At 36.4% G+C, this 18282-nt stretch overlaps 1 protein-coding gene across 2 annotated transcripts in view; it reads left to right on the plus strand.

Annotated features, from left to right (window-relative positions):
• Positions 1 to 18282, plus strand: part of VWA8 (von Willebrand factor A domain containing 8) — a 179730-nt gene that overhangs the window by 127798 nt on the left and 33650 nt on the right. For both annotated transcript variants that reach the window (XM_053970435.1, XM_053970436.1), the window contains exons 34-37: positions 1662 to 1816; positions 3525 to 3726; positions 10208 to 10289; positions 12306 to 12510. In XM_053970435.1, coding sequence (XP_053826410.1) covers positions 1662 to 1816; positions 3525 to 3726; positions 10208 to 10289; positions 12306 to 12510 — 644 coding nt within the window. The remainder of the gene's footprint in view (positions 1 to 1661; positions 1817 to 3524; positions 3727 to 10207; positions 10290 to 12305; positions 12511 to 18282) is intronic.

An 18282-nucleotide genomic window follows, 5' to 3' on the forward strand; every position in this document is an offset into this window, starting at 1 on the left:
AGGTCTGCTACTCAGATGAGGTAGAAAACATTTCCCAACCCTTAGAAAAATACAAACCACCTACTGTTAAAACAGACCAAAAGTCACAGTTTCTGTAGTTCTGTTGGTAGTGTGCAGGAGGCCATTGGGGCCATCACACTTGTGTTAAAAGATACGGGGAATTTGATCAGTAGCCTAGCATGCCAGATGCTGCTAGGCATTGAGGCATGTCTTAGTTACACAGTAAGGCAGAAATCTGCAGTGATCATCATTCTGCCTAGTGAGATCTGTCTGTCTTCAAATCTGATAACATTTTCACCCCTGAACATTTGATCACGGTGCACATAATCTGTAGTGTACTTGGTTTAATAAGACTGGAAGTACATGTGCATCCCACCTAACAGTTCATAGGTTTTGGTCATTATATATCAGAGAGACAGAGGAAACAAACAGAGAAACCACTTTATATCTCTTAAAGAAGGAACAAGTTTTGTTCTGGTTCTTGTGACTAGCATAAGTAAGAAAAATGAGATTAACACAGTGTAAACATGGTACAAACAAATGTTTTTGAAAAATAAAAGGGCTTCATTTACATAAACAGCAACCAGGTGGATACCAAAAACTAACCACAGCCTAAAGATCCAGAATCCTTTTTAACTCTTGTACAGTTTACTCTACCAACTTATCAAGCGCTATCAGAGCACAGTTGTTTCCTTCCTCTTACTACCTTATTTAGAAACCATTCTGGAGTAGTATTCCTCAGATGGATAGAAATGTTATTATAATTTCCAGTCTCAAACTGTTTGTGGGCAGTTTATTGCTGCATGCTTTCTGTGCTATTTTTATCCTTTGTTATCTTGTTTCTTCTCTTCCAATCTGAAATGTTATCATATCCCCTGTTCACCCTTTTCCAAATCATTCAGCGAACCCTAAATGTAGCATATTCAGCCTGTTCTTGTTCTTTGAGGCAGAATCTGTGGCAGAAGAACTAAAAAAAGGGAGACCAGTGCGGGTTTAATGCTGACCCAGACCATTTGTCCTTTGAGGGAGGAAAGATTTTCTCCCACTGCCATGTAAACAAGATAGTCTTGTGCCCATCAAAGTGGAAACAGTGCAGTTCTAAAGATAACAGGTTCTGTTGGACTGTGTTGGTAATTTGAGGCAAGGTTAAGGGCTCTCACAGATGCACAGAATAAAATTCAGTTTTTCTTAGCTTAAAGACAAAGAAAACCAGACCAATATTTAACAGAAATGCATTACAAACAACATTATTTAAATTACAAAGACAGCAAGAGAATCACCAAGAAATGTCACATTGACACTTACCCTGCAAACCTATGTTTTGCCTTCTGGTGCATTTGCATCACAACAATTTTCAATGAGATCACATGCTGTTTTGTTCTATTCCATAGGCTTCCTGCCTCATTTGTACAGTAGAGGGCAAAATTAAGTGGTATAAGCAACTATAAAGCTAGTATTTCCTGATTTTAAGTACTCGACTTTACAAAAATAGGATTATTTCCTTTTCCTCTGTTATAGTATAATCATGTTGTCTGCTTTTTAGTAATTTTATGCTCAAAGTAATAGCCAATGTTCAGTGCTCAGCACTCTTACAGGTAATATAATTTCCTATTGGACATCTGGATTTAATGACTTTCATTTTGTTTAATTTTCCTGTTTAGTGTCAGAATTGTGTGTGCCTCATGCAGTTTCAACTGACCAGCTATCTTCAGAAAACCTCAGTGCAGCTGTGGGACAAAAGATCAGCTCCCCCAACAGGATCTTCTCAGATGAGCATAATTATGCTACTATTGTCATTGGTTTCCCAGACCTCTTGGTAAATACTCAGCATTATTGTACAATGAAATAATATAATCTCATTTATTCTGTAACCCATTAAGTACCTGTTTACCAAATGATTTGGAAAAAGAAAGGAATGGCAGCAAGGGACAAATTCATGTAGTGTACACCGTTTGTTTTGGTAGTCTAATCTAGAGGCATGTAGGTGGCTTTTTAGGTAATAAGAAATGGGACAATACAATGTCTAGCACAGACAAAATACATTTTCAGTAAGCTCTGAACAGTGCTGGCTAGAGTAATATTTTATAAATCATGTGTTTTTACAGTTTTTTTAATTAAGCATAACCTCTGAGAAAAAGGATATCAATATAATTTTGAACTGTTCAGTGTGAACTTCTTACCAGTGTGCAGCAGGTAGCAAGATTAGATCAAGGAAAAAGAAAAAACCAATACAGAAAATCACAGCAAAACTATAAAGCTCCTTCATTACTGAATAATGTAGTTAAGTGTAAATACTACGTGTAAGTGTGCTCATTGCCATGACACAGTTAGTAAAGGACCAGAAAAGAAAGTGAAACTTAGCAGTCTAATGACTAGGGCTGTTGCAAGGAGTAACGGTAAACACAGGGAAAATACAAGCAGTGTGTTTAATTCTTTGTTTAATTCTTTATATTTGCCACCTAATGGTACCTAAAAAGGGTAGTGATAATGGAATAAATAATTGTATGTCATGTTTATTTGATAAATTGGGCCAAATTAGCAATGAGAGAAGAAAATTCTTTGCAATCCAAAATTATTCAAAAATATATTTTTGTCAATAAGACAGTCCTTGCAATTAGCTTTTGAGTTTTCCTTGGCTTGGTTTTATTTTATCAGATGGTTTATTCGAGCTTTTCATATTACTTACATTACAGTAGATGTGAGTTTATTGCTGGAAAAGGGAGGTGGTCTAGAGCAGGGAGTACTAAAGAAGCTGCACACTTCAATAGTAACACACCAGTGAGGGTGGTGAAGCATTTTTGGCTCTGCCTGATTTAGAATGAGGTACCATCTTTCCTCATACATAGTTTTAGATATCTGTGTGAATTTCAAAGAGGGAGTGCTAAGGGAGGATGTAAGAGTGATGGGGTAAAAGTTCAGATTCAGTGTTTAGAGCTGGTGGTGTAGGTGTTTAGTATGAACAAGGTATCTGAGCTCTTATTTGTAATAGCAGTGCTCAGCTCACCAAACACTGAGACCTTCAAGATGATTTTTTTGCCAGACTCTTTCAACAGTAGTGGGAGATAAAGCCACTGGCTTTCATGTAGAGACCTACACTTAAATCTCTGAACCTGGAGCTAAGTCCCAGCCTTATTGCTTATCTTTGAATTTATTACTGGAATATCTATTTGCATTTATCTATATTAATGGAAACCTAACAGTTTTTTACATAGTTTGATTCCAAATCAGGTTATTTCAATGATTTCTGTTCTTGGTTCAATTGAAAAAAAATTCTATTCCACTTCAGGTCTTCAAAGCATCTTGATGCTTAAAACTCACGTAGATGGTTTGTTGATTTTCACCCCATAGGAATTTTTGATGACAAAATAATCCAGGTTATTCCTTGTCGTGTGGTAGCATAAAAAGTAACCACAATAACCACATTTGATTTGAAATTAAATAAGTAGTGTAACTTATCAAAAAGTGTTTGTTCTTAGATATAATAATAGTAATGTTTTCTTCAGTGGACACGTTCTCTTTTGCAGTCTCCCAGTGAAGTATATAGCTGGAAGAGAAACTCCTCTCTGAGTCACAAACATGCTTCTCCTTCTGATCCACTTTATTATGGAGCCCAGAGGAAAACAGGAGCTGCAAAACAAACCAATTGTGTTACTTTATTGGCTTCTAATCAAATAGTCCGAATTTTAGCACCTGGAGATGTGCCTCTGAAAGACATTTACCCAAAAGGTAAGAGGTTCATATACTTGTGCTGCAACACACTAGTTTTTTGTTTCATAATCTGCTATCACTTATTCATTTTTCCAGAATGTTCTTAAACAGTCACAGAGCAAGCATTTGATAAGGAAGGAGTTTAGTGGCGCTTAGTTTTAAAATTAATCTGAATTTTATTAGCATGCTGAATTATACTTCTGAGAAATTAACAGGGTGTCTACCCTGTGGATATCTCAGTAGATGGGATTTTCCTCTGTCTGCAGAAGAAACCCAGTAATCGAAGATGATCATTCCAGTTCAGCAATTGGCCTTCACCAGTATTTCTAGCTTCTGCTCAGTGACACACAGAGATGCAGTGATAAACTTGTTGTATGACTAACTCAGAATTCTATCCCCAGCAGGGACAATAGTGGAGGTTATTTTGGGAATGTATGTGAGCCTGTCTACTTCTTTGTCTTTCTCTTCATACTTTTTCAATATTTGCACTTGTTTTGCTGGGGATGTTGTAGAGGACATCCCTGCCTCCAGCTTTAAATCTCCTTTTATGGACTTGTTGTCCACAAGTTTATCTGGTGCCTCTTTGAAGCTGTGCATCTCCACAGCAAAGTCACCAGTTCATGGTTTTTTGTGATCAACTGACCTCTTACCAGGTTTCTAGGTGCCCCTTATTCTAGCATTGCAGGCTTTGGTGAGTAACAGTTCTGCAGTCACCTTAACCATTACTTTCATGGCTTGTTAAGCTTCAGTCACTCCAGCCTTCTCTCCAAACTGAAGAGGCCCAAACTATTTAGTTCTTCTCCTGTCCAAGAGAATGTTGCATGAACAACATTCACATGCAGCAAAACCATCCTCCCCTCTGACACTAATAAAGCAGGTGTAGACTACAGATCTTCAGACATTTTTGTGCTGCCATGCCAAGCTTTCTGTTATCATTATAACTTTAGCTTCTTGGGCCAATAACTGAAAATATACCAATTAGTGCTAAATAACAGCATTTGTGAGTTTTACATTAATTACCTTTAGAAATCTGCAAAGTTTACTATCAAAAGAGAAAATGCCCAAAATATTTTTGTATGTTAGAATGGTTGATTTCATCAGCACAAGAAGCTAGTCCTGATTTAGTCCCTGTGTCCCTATTCTGACCCAGAATAAACATTTTATTCCAAATTAACTCAAACAGAATGACTGATCTAATCTGCCTGTTGTCATTTAGCACAGATCAACTTCCCTATGTAGAGAAAACCTTTTATTTATTACCAAGAGGATAAAACACTTACTTGACTAAAGAAGCCAAGTCAAGGATATCAACAAGGTAGAAAGCTTAAGTTGCCTCCTTTTATAACTGAAGGAAAGATTACCTCTTAAAAAGATTAAACTTAATAAAATTAGTTGGAGTTAGAATCTTGGAACTAATTTTACAACTTCAGGCTGTAATCTTCTCATACTTTATAAACTGCAGAAGGGTCAGACTGGGTCACTTTTTTCAGGCCTTCACAGAAAAAAAAAAAAATCTGAATCTGAAGTAGATGTTTTAGAAGGTAAATCTTCTGAGCTTTTGTTAAAATTAGTTTACTAATTTGGGAGTGAGGGAAGTATCTTCCCTCAGTGCTTTCAAATGATATCTAAATTGAGATCTTGACTGCTATTTCTAAAAGTCTTTAAGTTGCTGTGCCATATAACAGCTTGTACTGCTAGGTTATTATAATTAAAAACCAGGGGACATTCTTCATGAATCCAGGATACCAGTAACCTGCGCATATTATCAGTCTCAGAATTGGCTTCTGTCTGACCAAGCAGTTTATTTTTTTTAATCAGCTGTGATGAAATATATTTGTGAATAGGGATTGATAGCTTGAAATGTTTCAAAAAATTGTGTGAGGTTTGCACTGTGCTTTATGGCCACTTAAGTTGAAAGATTTCATGTCTTGAAGATCGTTATCATTGATTTTTTTTCTGAATGGTGTTTTAATGTATGAATTACAAAGACTAATTTTAACTGAATCATATTTAATATAACCTTACTGATTCAGTTAAATAGGATCTGAGCAAGACTCTATGTTTTCTGTTCTATAGCCTTTTTCAGGACTTTTTCAAGACATTTCCCTTTATTAGTTAGTGGCTGGATTTTCTAGTGGAAGAGGAGCTATGAGGGAAATCCTGTGGTGACCTGTGCTATTCAGCATGTCATGAAAAAAATCGAAAAATTAATTAACACTGAGGTAGCAGTGCTGATGATAGTGGTTATTATTCATGGTAGGAAGGATTGACCATGGAGAATTATGAGAAGGACTACAATTCTGAATGCAATAGAAATAACAGGTGAAATTCATTGTAGATGAATATGTGGAGGAAGAAAACAATTCTAATTCTACATCAAAAAAGAGGGGATGATGAGAACATCTTACAAGCATTATTTTGCTGTCATGATAGATGGTTTCATTAAGATAGCAGTTCAAACTCAGTAGTACTTGAAAAAAAGCAAATAAAATGTTAAGAATTATTAGGGAAGAAACAGAAAAAAAAAGCAGAAAATCTCTTTGTGCTGTTGTTCAAATCCACATGTCCTTAACACTGTTCAGTTTTGATCCTCCATCTCAAGGTGGGAGAAGGCTGAACTGGAATAAGCTCAGAAGAAGACAAAAAGGATGAAGAAGATTGCATTGGCCAACCTTCCAGCATGTGAAGACAAGATCAGGAAAGGGACATATGGTAGAGCTCTACAAAAACATGTATGGCATGGAGATGTGGAAAAAACGAACAATTTTGCACTCAATACCAGAGTTAGGGAGCAGCTAATGAAGCTATTAGGAAATTCATCAAAACAAACAAGATATTGTTCTTTGTAGAGTACTAACTATGAAATCACTTCCCAAAGGATGTTGTGAATGTTTTTTTTTTCCAAAAGAAAACTGGTCAAATTCCTGGAAAGTTAACTAAATACATAGATATAAAAACACAGACAGCATATTCAGTTTAAGAAGCCCTAGATTGGAACTGATTGGTGACTTGAGGAAAATACCTTGTGCACTTGTCTGTTCTTACACCTTTCAAGCACCTAACTGCTCTTGGAGACAGGATACTAGATTAGAGGAACCTATTATTGCCTTTACTATGGCAGAAATCAAAAATATTTCCAAGTGAAAAAGAGAAGACAGGAAAAGAGAAGCATGTGTCTTTGTGCTCTCTTGGAAGGTGAAATAATAAGGTAGTAGCACTTATGATGCCCATTTGAGATTCTGTTTTTGCAACCTTCTTTGCTGAGCTGCTGTTTCTTTTGGAGTTTGCCTCTCGGTCTCGCTAATTGACAGAGTATTTGATTGAATACACATTACCTGCTACCAATTGCTGCTTAACAGTCTTGGTCCCTTGAAATTCAGTGCTGCTTATTCCTAATTGTGTTCCATTGTTTCTGTATTGGAAACCTGTAATTATTTACCTATGAAAGTTGTATCCTTCCCTGGGAGATGGTAAAGTGAAGCAAAGACATCCTATTACATGAAATCAAGTATGTGCCAGTCCCTTGAAGTACTTGCTGTGGTCTTCTGTTGTCTTCTGTTGCCTTTGAGAATTTGTTTTATATTTTTGATTTTGTTTCCATGTCTATCAGATTTTCTTCTTCATCTTCTTGGACAACTGGTCAGTTCTGGCATACCGCCTTCCATTTCTATTAATAATTCAAAGTACTCCGCCAAACTCTAGCTTACTCCAATATGTATAAGTGAAGCTGTTCCAGGAACAATAAGCAAAGAAATATTTGTCTGTATGTTTTATTGGAACTGTAAACAAAATGATAGTTATTTTTGAAAAGAAATTATAACAAGTAATAATTTCCCCAAAGACTGCCAAATAGATGTATGGATACAAAATATAAACTCAGACAAGAGATCGTGGTAGAATCCAGCAAAGAAGAATTAATGTTTATTCTAAAAACAAGACTGTAAAGATGAGGGACTACTTGAGATCAAATATTTGCTTGGATTCTCAGCACTTTCTATAGATGAACATAAAATAACACCCTATTACTGAGTCTGTATCTCTGTATGACAGTAACTGGAACATGTAGTGTAACACAATGTTACCAAAATAGCCTTGACACATCATCTGGTCCACCTGTTTATATAGGGACAGGATGACGTGTGTAGTCTCTTCTTAACTGAGGTTTGTCAAACAATTGGCCTATTGCATTGCTTCATTCTCCTTGTATAAGAAAAGCTTTTCATGGTATCCATCTTTTCTTTCTCTAAACAAAACTGAATTCTTCATGTCACCTTCACTCACTCAGGATAATATTGCTCTTTTTATAACAATCTTCTCAATAGGATTGGATGTGTTTTTTTAAAAAAAAACTCTGTTTAGACAAGAAAAAAAAAAATCCTTGCATTTGTCCTTATAATAAACCCATGTGTTCTGACCACTTTGTCATCCTCAGGACTATTTCATGTCACAGAACCACGGAATGGGTAAGGTTGGAAGGGACCACTTGAGGTCATCTGATGCAATCTCCCTGCTCAGCAGGGTCCTCTAGAGTATGTTACTCAGGACTGGGTCAAAACAGTTCCTCTCCAGGGAAGGAAACTCTACAGTCTCTCTGGGCATCCAGTTCCAGTGCTCAGTCACCATCACAGTAAAGAAGTTTTTCTCATCTTCAGGTGCTCCAGTTCCAGTTTCAGGTGTTCCAGTTTCTGTGCATCATTTTCTCGCTGTTACCTCTTGTCCTATTGCTTGGCACCACAGAGCAGAGCCTGGTCCGTCCTCTAACACCCTCCCTTGAGACATTGATGAGGTCCCTTCTCAGTTTTCTTTTCTTGAGGCTGAGCAGGCCTCCGTCCCTCAGCCTTTCCTCATAAGAGAGTTGCTTCAGTCTCCTCATCATCTTCGTAGCCTTCCACTGGACCTGCTCCAGGAGCTCCACGTCTCCCTTGTACTGAGGAGCCCAGATCTGAACATTGTGTCTGTTTTCCTTAAAGTTTGATGTCTGGAGCTGTGCATAGTTGTTCTTCTCCGTCAGGCTTTGGCAAAAGAAGAACAAACTGCACTTGTTCATGTCTGATGTTCATGTTTCATCATCAGGATTCTTGACTGCAGTTCTGGAGCCTGGCCAGCAGTTCTTGTGTAGCATTTAAACATTTGATTGCCTTTTTGTCAGCTTTGTACTCTGCAATCCTTTGTCTTTTTATTGTCTTTAATTTGTTTGATTTGTGTTCTTTCTCTAATTGATTAACTTAATTTTTAATTCTTATCCCACAGTTCTACCCTCTCTAGTTCAGAATCTGCCCTTGTTCTAGATCTTCATCAGAATTTTTCATGTGTATCTTACTCTCCGTTACTAACAAAAGAGAGAGAGCACATTTTAAAACAGTAACAAAATCTAGGGGAAACCAGAAGTGGCCTTTGGCCCACAAACCTGCATTTTTCCAGATCTTTTTCCCTTGTTCCTGATGTGTTTGATATTCCCATTTTTATGAAGATGAGTAAAGTCAATAGACATGCTGCTGTAGGCATGTATACTATAGATATATAAATACATTGGATATGCATGAGGTGCTTCTGTGAGTTATTCTCTGTGCTGCTTTGAATATTAGATGTCCTTATGATGCTGATCATGTTGGTCTTTTCTGTGTGTGCTCTGTGCAAGCATCAACACTTCTGCAGGTAAGGTCGGACTCTTTCATTTCAAGGAGGTAAAAGATACATTGTTTCAGAGGAAAATCTAGACTTGTTTTCATCTTGTGATAATGACATTTTGTATCCATACTGAGCAATGTGATTCAGTCTTGTGGTTTCTTTTCTAAAAAACTGCCTCAATTTACTCCACACAGATGAAAGTCAGCTCCTAACTGGAAGACACTTTTGAGGCCAGGCACAGTGTACTCATAAGTTGGCAAAAGCCAATGTAGGTACACAAACACAAATTTATTTCTGAGGGAAGGACCGTATATTAGCTGTATTCATTAAACTGTCCATAAACAGAATATTTAATACATGATAGTCTAGGGCGTATAAGTTATAAAATCTTTGCATACTGAGAATCTGCCTCCAAAAAGAGAGGTTCAATTTCAGGGAACAGTATTTAGGTTGGTATTATTGAGAAGTTTTCAAGTGGAAGTCATAAACACAATGTTTTGAAATGTTCCTCAACGTGTGTTTAAAGTCAGATATACAACTGACATTATCTTCTGTGGCAGATCAAAGCAGCGAGGTAGGCATTGCAGTAATGCTTGAATAGTGCTTTTGTGAGCAGAGTGATATTTGTGAGTAATTTTGGCACTTGCTGTAAAAATACATTGTTCTTTCGTAACTGTGACTGTCTGATTACTCACTATCATAATAATTAAACAATTCCTTATTTGCAAGTTATATTCCTGTATTGAATATGAAAGCTTATCATTTTCTGACATGTACTGTATAATAAAATGTTTAAATTTAATCTGCTAAATGCAAATGTAATAACCAGTTAATCATGCAGCTGGAAAATAACATGTTTGTTTGTTTTCAGATGTCACTCCTCCACCAGCTGCTGGATACTTGGAAGTAACAGATCTTAATTCAAAGAAAATCAAATACATTGCAATTCCTAGGTAACTGATTTTATTGATTAGATCACTGTCATCTTAGAAGAAGAGCAAAGAGGATTTAGTGTCTATTATTACTTCAGGATAAGCAAATATTTCTTTTGATGTGGAAAGTAAGACTAATTCATACCTAGTGTAAAATTCTACAGACATTGCAGTTTATTTTTGTCAACATTATTTATTGGTTTTTACTAGGTAATGCTGATGAAAATGTAGCAGTTAATTAGTAAATATGAAAGGTAGCTTTGTCTTCTGATTTTCATTCCCTTTGTTCCATCCCCCTCTTCCATCCACTTTATTCTCAACCCTCTTTCATTATGGTTTGCAGTCTATATTTTCTTTTCCTTTTTCCCTATCTTTAGGATCTGAGAAAGACAGGCAAAATTCTAACTTGCATTTTGCAATGCTAAAATGCAAAATTCCTAACACTGCTAGGTGTTAGGAAACTGGGAATCAAGTTCTGGTCCAATATAAAGTTTACTTTGAAAATCTCTTGAGCTTTTCTGTAGTTCTTCCTTTGGAAAGTATACATTCCCACGTATCTTGCATGATACACAAGTATCTTGTATGATAAATTAAAATAGCCAGATTCTATGGCTTCTGTTTGGTTTTAACATCTGTGTCTCACAACTGTGGAGAGTATTTGCAAATGTTTTATTTTATAAAGATATATTTTGGTCCCAAATTGTAATTTTCTATTGTAATAATAAACATTTTTGTTTTAAATAGCACTTTCTCCACTTTGTGTATTTAAATAGCACATGTATGAAACTCACACATGAAGAATTTTTTTTTATTCGATTCACTTAATGTGTTGATTTTGACAGTATTTATTCTCATTTAAATTCATCCTGGTTCATTAATAATCTGGGGAAATTTTAATTAATAATTATTTTTGCACTGTTCACCATTTACAATTGGTCCATTGGGCTACATCTTACACAGTCGTTCAAAAATGAAAGACATTACCATAAAAATAGTAAGGAATCGCTTTATTTTTCACTAGGATTTTATAGGAAATAACAGAAATTACAAAGCTATTTTTCAACACTAGGACTCTTAAGCTAGCATTAGGATTTAAGCTGTGTATGGCAGATCTGAGCAGAAGTCCAGGTTTAAAAATGTACTCCAGTAAGAACTGACAAGTAAACTAAGTTTTCATCATAAACGTATGAATAGTTCGCTGTTAAAATCTAACAACCTTTCTTCCTTCTGGCAAAGTTAGCCCAGTCAAATGCTGAGATAACTTTCGGTTAAGTTAGTACATGGTGGTTTCAGTAATAGGTAGAAGCCTGTGTGTTGCTCCTTCTTATCTTTTTGAGAATTATTAATTTTGCTATTAGTGCAGGTTACCAAATCATGTATGCACGTAATTAACAGTACTGAAAAATGCACAGATTCTTCCCTGCATTGTCTAAATTTCCCTTCTTATTATGTACTTATTATTACTTATGTACTTTCTCTAAACAGTAAATTTTTGTCAGAAAGCTGTTTTAAAAAGTGCTACAATTCTCTGTACATAAAGCTGTTAAATTATCATTGTTAAATGAATATTTAAATCTTAATGTCTTATTAAAGCACTAGAGAAAAGTGTTACTCTTAAATTGATGGAACTGTATTTTCCTCAGTGCTTGGATCATGTTCTATTTCTATTTTAGTTTAATATTTTTCAGTAGCATCTTTTAAAATTTTTTATATTCTTAATAGTTTGTTTTCTAAAGGTGGACTACTTTTAGATAGATGAGATACATCAGTGTATCTAAACTACAGCAGTGGTTTTGTCAACATGTTGCCTTTCATCCTGGGCTTTTATACTGCTTCTTACACAATCAGGTGTCTTTTGGTTACATCCAGTTTCAGTCTGTGGAAAGTTTCAGACAAAATAGTGGGTCCACAGGCCTGAGTTATAGTCTCTCATGAAATTAGGATGTAATTTCATTTAATTGTCGCCTTAACTGCAGAAATACTCATCCCCTTTTAATTGCAGCTTCAAAAAAAATCACATTAATTCATGTTTTTCAGGTCACAGTCTCTCTCTCCATATACATCTTGGCTCTCTAAGATCTCAGATGCTGATGCCCTGCTGGCACCGCTGGGCAACGTGGGTTTGGTTACTGTGGACATGGGAGGAGGTGTGAGGCTTTGGGAGACTGGGCTGGAAAGGCTCCAGCAGTCACTGCAGGACTGGAGGAACATGATTGGCCAAGAAGATGGTCGTCCTGTGCAGGTAGGACTTCACAAAGCTGAACTGGAAAATGTAACAAAATAAGCTATGGATGAGTTTCCAGCTGGGAAAGGAGTTGAGGGGAGAGGTGTGTTGAAAAATGTTATGAAGTAGAAGTGCACCTGTGAGAAAAAAATTCATAGATTTCTTCCCTGAGAAAAAGAGGCACAGTAGCTTAATTTGAAAGCATTTTGTAACTCCTGTAATTATGGTTACTGACAGACTCTTTGTCTCACACTGTTTGTACTTTTGCCAAATTCCAGTACAATTAAATGCAAATAAATTCTTTATCTCCTACTGATTTTTAACTGTAACTTTCAAAATCAGAATAATGAAATTAATTTTTAAGAAAATTATATATTTTTCCAGAGTTCAAATTCTTGGGGAAAAAAAAAAATGGGGTTTTACTTTGAAAAAGAAACTTGAGACTAGGTGAAAAATGCCTTGAATTCACAGTAGAGCCTTTGGCTAATCTTGATAATTTTCCCAGCTGAGCAGAGTAGCAAGGATCTCCATACAGCCATGTTCTCATGTGGAATGTTTAGGGAGATGCTGAAAATACACAGCATATACACCTATGGTGTGTGTGCATGTATGTATGTATGTATATACGAGTGTTAATGTACTGTTAATGGCTAACATGTGTGATCACCATTGCAACACAGAGGGAATGTTCAGTGGCATCTTTAATTAGAATGGGAAAACAGAATGAGTCTATTCTTAACTGGCTCTCTCTCTGGTGTTGGTTGGGAGTTTGTGTGAATGAGATATATTAGGCCAAAACGTCTTTGACTTTCTTTTCCCACTCTTAGCTCCCTTTCTACAAGATGTTCTGTGGTTACAGAGACTTGGGCAAGAACTGATGTGTTCTTGTACTGAACTTCAGCAAATGCTATTCATAAAACTCATGACAAAAGCAAACTGTTACCCAGTAGCACCTTTGTGCTCAACACTTATGGCTTTGCCAGTGCCATGTTCATTGCCAGTGCAGTAGCACTAGCACCATCTTATGGTCATATATAGTCAGTTTACACCAGCCCAGGGAGTTTGACTAGTTTTAATTGTTATTTTTTCCTTTTTTCTTTTTTTTTAAATAACTTGTTACTTTATTCAACAGTATATTGTCAATAATAGCCAACAAATTACTAGACAATACTGGCTTGGAAAGTGCACTCCATAAGAAAATTTAAGTCATTTAACTAGAAATCTCAAGTAGCTATTTTAAAGAAGACTAAGAAGTTTTACCACAGGCACAACGTAGTTTTCAAAATCTGCTGTAGAATTCCTCTCCACTGACAGCCTGCCTCACTACTGGGCACACTCCAGGGTAAAGCCTCCTTAGAAAATCTTTCTGTTTTCCTGTGTCAAGCCAGTGGTTTGTCAGAACTGAAATAGCATGCTCTTTTGTTGCCATACTATATCACAGTACAAGCTGGCTTGTACTGGGCAAATTAATTCCACTACCCAGCCAGCTCCATTAACTAGCCCCTGGGCTGACTGACAGGAACTCCAAGCAGTTATGTTCCTTCCTAAGCTGCAAGCATATCACTGGTCCAGGATGTGGGAGGTGTAAAAGATCAGACCAATGAGCTTTCCAGACCAGGTTTTTCAAATACCCATTATAAAGAAGGGCTGAAGAATAACCTCTCTCTGTTGCCACATGAACATCAGGTGAGTGGTTCTCTTTGTCTCCAACCCACTCCCCCCCACATTCACACTCTGATTTGTGCTAAAGGACTGGAACAAAGCCTCCTATATGATCTTCTGACTTGCATGATTATCACTAACTTCTGTTTCCCTACTTTACTTTTTTGCTTTGCTTTGAATGGAAAGATAACAAGACCTAAGAAGCTTTGTTTACAAAGGCATTGCAGAGAAATAAGAAATAAATTAGGTCTTTTATTTTATGTAATCTCCAATAAGGTAATAGATATGTAGTTGCTGTGTATACTCTGTACTTTGCTAATTGGAAATGAAGGCCTTCACCTTTCCTATTTAATTTCTCAATAGAGAAAAGCAGTACTTTATTAAGGCATTCATTTCTGGAAATGAAAGGATCCTATCACCTTAAAAACATATTCATGTAGCTTCCCTGGGTACTTGACCATAGCAAGAACATGTCTCTTGATCTAGGGACAATTACTTTGCTAAGAATGCTGAAGCTAAATATTTCCTGATACCTGTTTTTGCAAAGTTGGACATATTGATCTGATCATTTAAGTGTATGAAAATTACGTCCTTTTGTGTAATGTTTTGTGCACATGCTCATGTTAAGTAACTTCTAGTCTAATGAGGTTTCTCTAGTTCTTTGACTAAACCCATCATTCCCAGCCATCCTGTAGCAGAAGCTCAGTTTAAGAGAATTGTCAGTGTTCCACATATCACCCACCCACGTCCAATCTCCCCTTCCCTTAAAACTGCCATTGTTGCATCCCACAAAACTGCGACAGGCTTAGCAAAGCTTATTATCCCTTCATGGTGATGTTCTTAGACCAATCCAAGACCTGTCTATGTGGTTGGGAACCACTGATCTGCAGAAACACACACAAATTTGTTTAATCTTCCTGACACTTTAGAGAAAAAAGAATTAGAGAGCTTACAATATAAATATAGTTTCAAAGAATTTAAATGAAATCTTCAACCAGGCTCCAGTTGGAACTACTGGTACTGTCTTCTAGGGCTGCATTTTTGCTTTCACAAACATGTTAGCTCTGAGAAGGAGGCTGAATATAGATAAGCAGTGAAACAGAGGAAAACAAACAGCTGTTCCACTTGTAATCAGTAATTAGGCTCCCTTGATACAATTTGTGACAATCTTCATAACAGTCAACATTTGTTTTGTATTGTTGACACACTCAGCAGAGTTCAAACTGCTGAAGTCTTGAGGTTACCAAATTAGTTTATCAAAATATGGTATGTGTTTACATAAGCCTGCATTTATACAGGCAGGTCGAAATTTTTTCTCATTTATTGAAGTTTTAAACTCAAAATAAGACTACAGTATTCTGAAATTATTAAATTGGAATGTCTAAAATACAACATCTAAACAAAATACTGTATTTTCTAAAACTGTGAACTCTACTCCAAAAACCATTGAGCTTTTTCACTCTTTGGTGTCTCCGACAAAAAGGTCGCTTCATTATCAAATACCAGAAGAGAATTTGAAGGACAATTTATTTTTAAAATTTTGCCCTGAAGTTTCATGGCAATAAGCAGACATTGATAAGCTTGTATTTCTTTTTTCATCCAGGGGTTATTAATGGAAATTAAATAGAACAGCACTGATTACATTCTGATATAGTTCGGATATAGTCTTTCAGTAAGCATTATTTAGTGGTATGTCTCATTTAGATAAAGTACAATGCTTAGATTAAAAAAAATTAAAGATACATCATTAGAGGTATTTCAATAGATGTTAAGGCATTTATCTGTGACTATTAGCAAAAACATTTAGTTCTGTATTCACTCCACTTAATGTTCTCCTGCTGTAGACTGTTGTCCAAAATGTTTCATGCTGCATACTCAGTATGCCATTGTTTTCATAAGTCCCAGGACATATCCAAACCTGTAGAGTTCATAAAAATATACTTAGTCAAAGATTGCAAAAGCTTTTGCCATCTAATTTATACTAATATGTATCTTAACTCAAAATCAGATTCACATTTTTTTAAATCACAGTGTAGTCTTGGTCTAGGTCATATCACCATGCAAAGTGACATCCTGAAGCTGAGGATAGTCTCCTGTCCTTTCAGATTGTCCAAAGAAGTGATCTGATTGAGTAAAGAAAAATAATAATTCTTGTAAACTACGATTTTTAGGAGTGTATTTGGGTGGGGGATTTTTTTTGTGTCTGTTGTTTAATGTATTTGTGGAACTTGCAGTAGTTGTATCATCTCCTACATGTGTGAGATGGGTTTTTGAAATTGCAGTAGTGCCCTCTGTTTGTGGCTATATATAAAGGCCTAATGAGTTAAGTAGTTGTGATTGTAACTATTTTGATTTCCTGTGGACTGATCTCTCTCATATTTGGTATAGGAAGCCTTCCTCATAAGCATTCAGGTACATAGTTGGAAATAAATTCATACTTACATCTAAGTGAATAGTTAGCAAGTAAAAAAAGAGAGACTTCTTTCCATTTTCCCATCTTTCTGCTGTCCTAAAATGGGGTCACAATTTCCTGGTACATCCCAGATCTTAAAAGGTCAAGGCCTGCTTGTTTTACAGTACACTTCTTCTTCGAGGATGGATATTGCTTGTGTCTCTGGCCCGCGACAGAGCCCCACTCTAACATTCTGTGTAATGTGTGGTTTTCCTCAGAAATTTAAAAAGTTGAAATGTTTGACTCAGGTTATGTCTCCTATAACTCTAGGAAACTCAGGTGAGTTTCCTAGATGATTCAGGTTCAGCCAATATGATGTCAAGACCACATAGTGTAGGACTGAGCAGAGTAAAGATGTAGCACGTGTGAATTGAGTGGGCACCAGCTGTTTAAAAAATAGATAAAGAACACTTACCCATGAGCAAGTGCATGCGCTGTGTAGAACCTGAATAATACAAGACCTACATCATCCCACCTCTCTAGTCTGAAAACTGATGGGTAACACTCACCTTAAAAAATGACGTACTTTGTAGGTGTGTCAGTCCAAAGGAAATGTGTAAGAGAGACACTGACACCTTAGTATGAGACCAGGCCCTTCCAAAGAAAAGAATCAGCCTGGAAACGTTTTCTCCCATTTTTTCCTCACTTTGCTTTTGTGACTTCGCCTAATGTAGAGGTTGAACTGGAGTCAAAGTTGAGTACACTCCTGAAGTATTCATAATGCCAAAAGTCTCACATTTCCTGTTAAAGTTAAAAGAAGACCAATCACATTAAATTAGGTGATGGGTGTGCAAATGTAGCTGAGTGTGTGTATCTTATGTATTCACATACAGGTACATGTATATATTTGCACACACACATGCACACACGTGCTCATTTTTTTCCCCAGTTGTCATACCTGGTTCTCTTGAATTAGAATTACCTGAAGAGATCATCATAACTTTGCAGGCAGCCAGTCCCAGGGGGACTGTATTTCATAATGAGCAAGAATTGAAAGTCGATTTGGATAATGATCGTCTTATTCCCTTCCTTGAATAGTCTCATTTATTCCATTTGTATTCCATGCAGCTAATCATGTAGAGCTCTACATGAAGTATTCACCCCTTAAGTGAATTCATATTGTTTTATTTTATTGAATGCATCCTTTTTTACTCTTGTTATTTTCTGAAGCTGTACTTTAAAGTTCAGGTTAATGCGAGTTCACCTGATGAAATTTAATTTTTTAGGTTGGATGTTTATCTAAAGAATAATTAATTCAGGAGTTTCAGTGATTCCAGCTTGCTTGTGTTTACTGCTCAGAATCTGCTTTAATCTATACTGATGGTTTGGGGGTTTTCTTTCTTTATAAAAAGTGACATTGTACTTTATAACGTAACAAAAATCCAGTCTCTTTTCCTGATGTTAAAACTGAACTGGGCAAAGCTGCTGTTCTTGAATCGAGACAAAAACATGACCTTTAGCAAGAGTGGCCGGTTCTTCTCCCCACCACCCTCCCGTTCTCTATTTTCTACTTTGCACCAAGCAGTCTTTCTGACCACATGAGGGCATCAGTGGGCTAATAACAGTGATTTCCCTCAGCTTTTAAATACTGCCTGTGCAAACCCCATAAGTTATGAGAAATACATGCAGTGGAGGGTTCTTGCAAGTTTGGAATAACCATATGATGGCATTCTGCA

The sequence above is a fragment of the Vidua macroura genome, chromosome 2, assembly GCF_024509145.1.
Source record: "Vidua macroura isolate BioBank_ID:100142 chromosome 2, ASM2450914v1, whole genome shotgun sequence".
Lineage (NCBI taxonomy): Eukaryota > Metazoa > Chordata > Aves > Passeriformes > Viduidae > Vidua > Vidua macroura.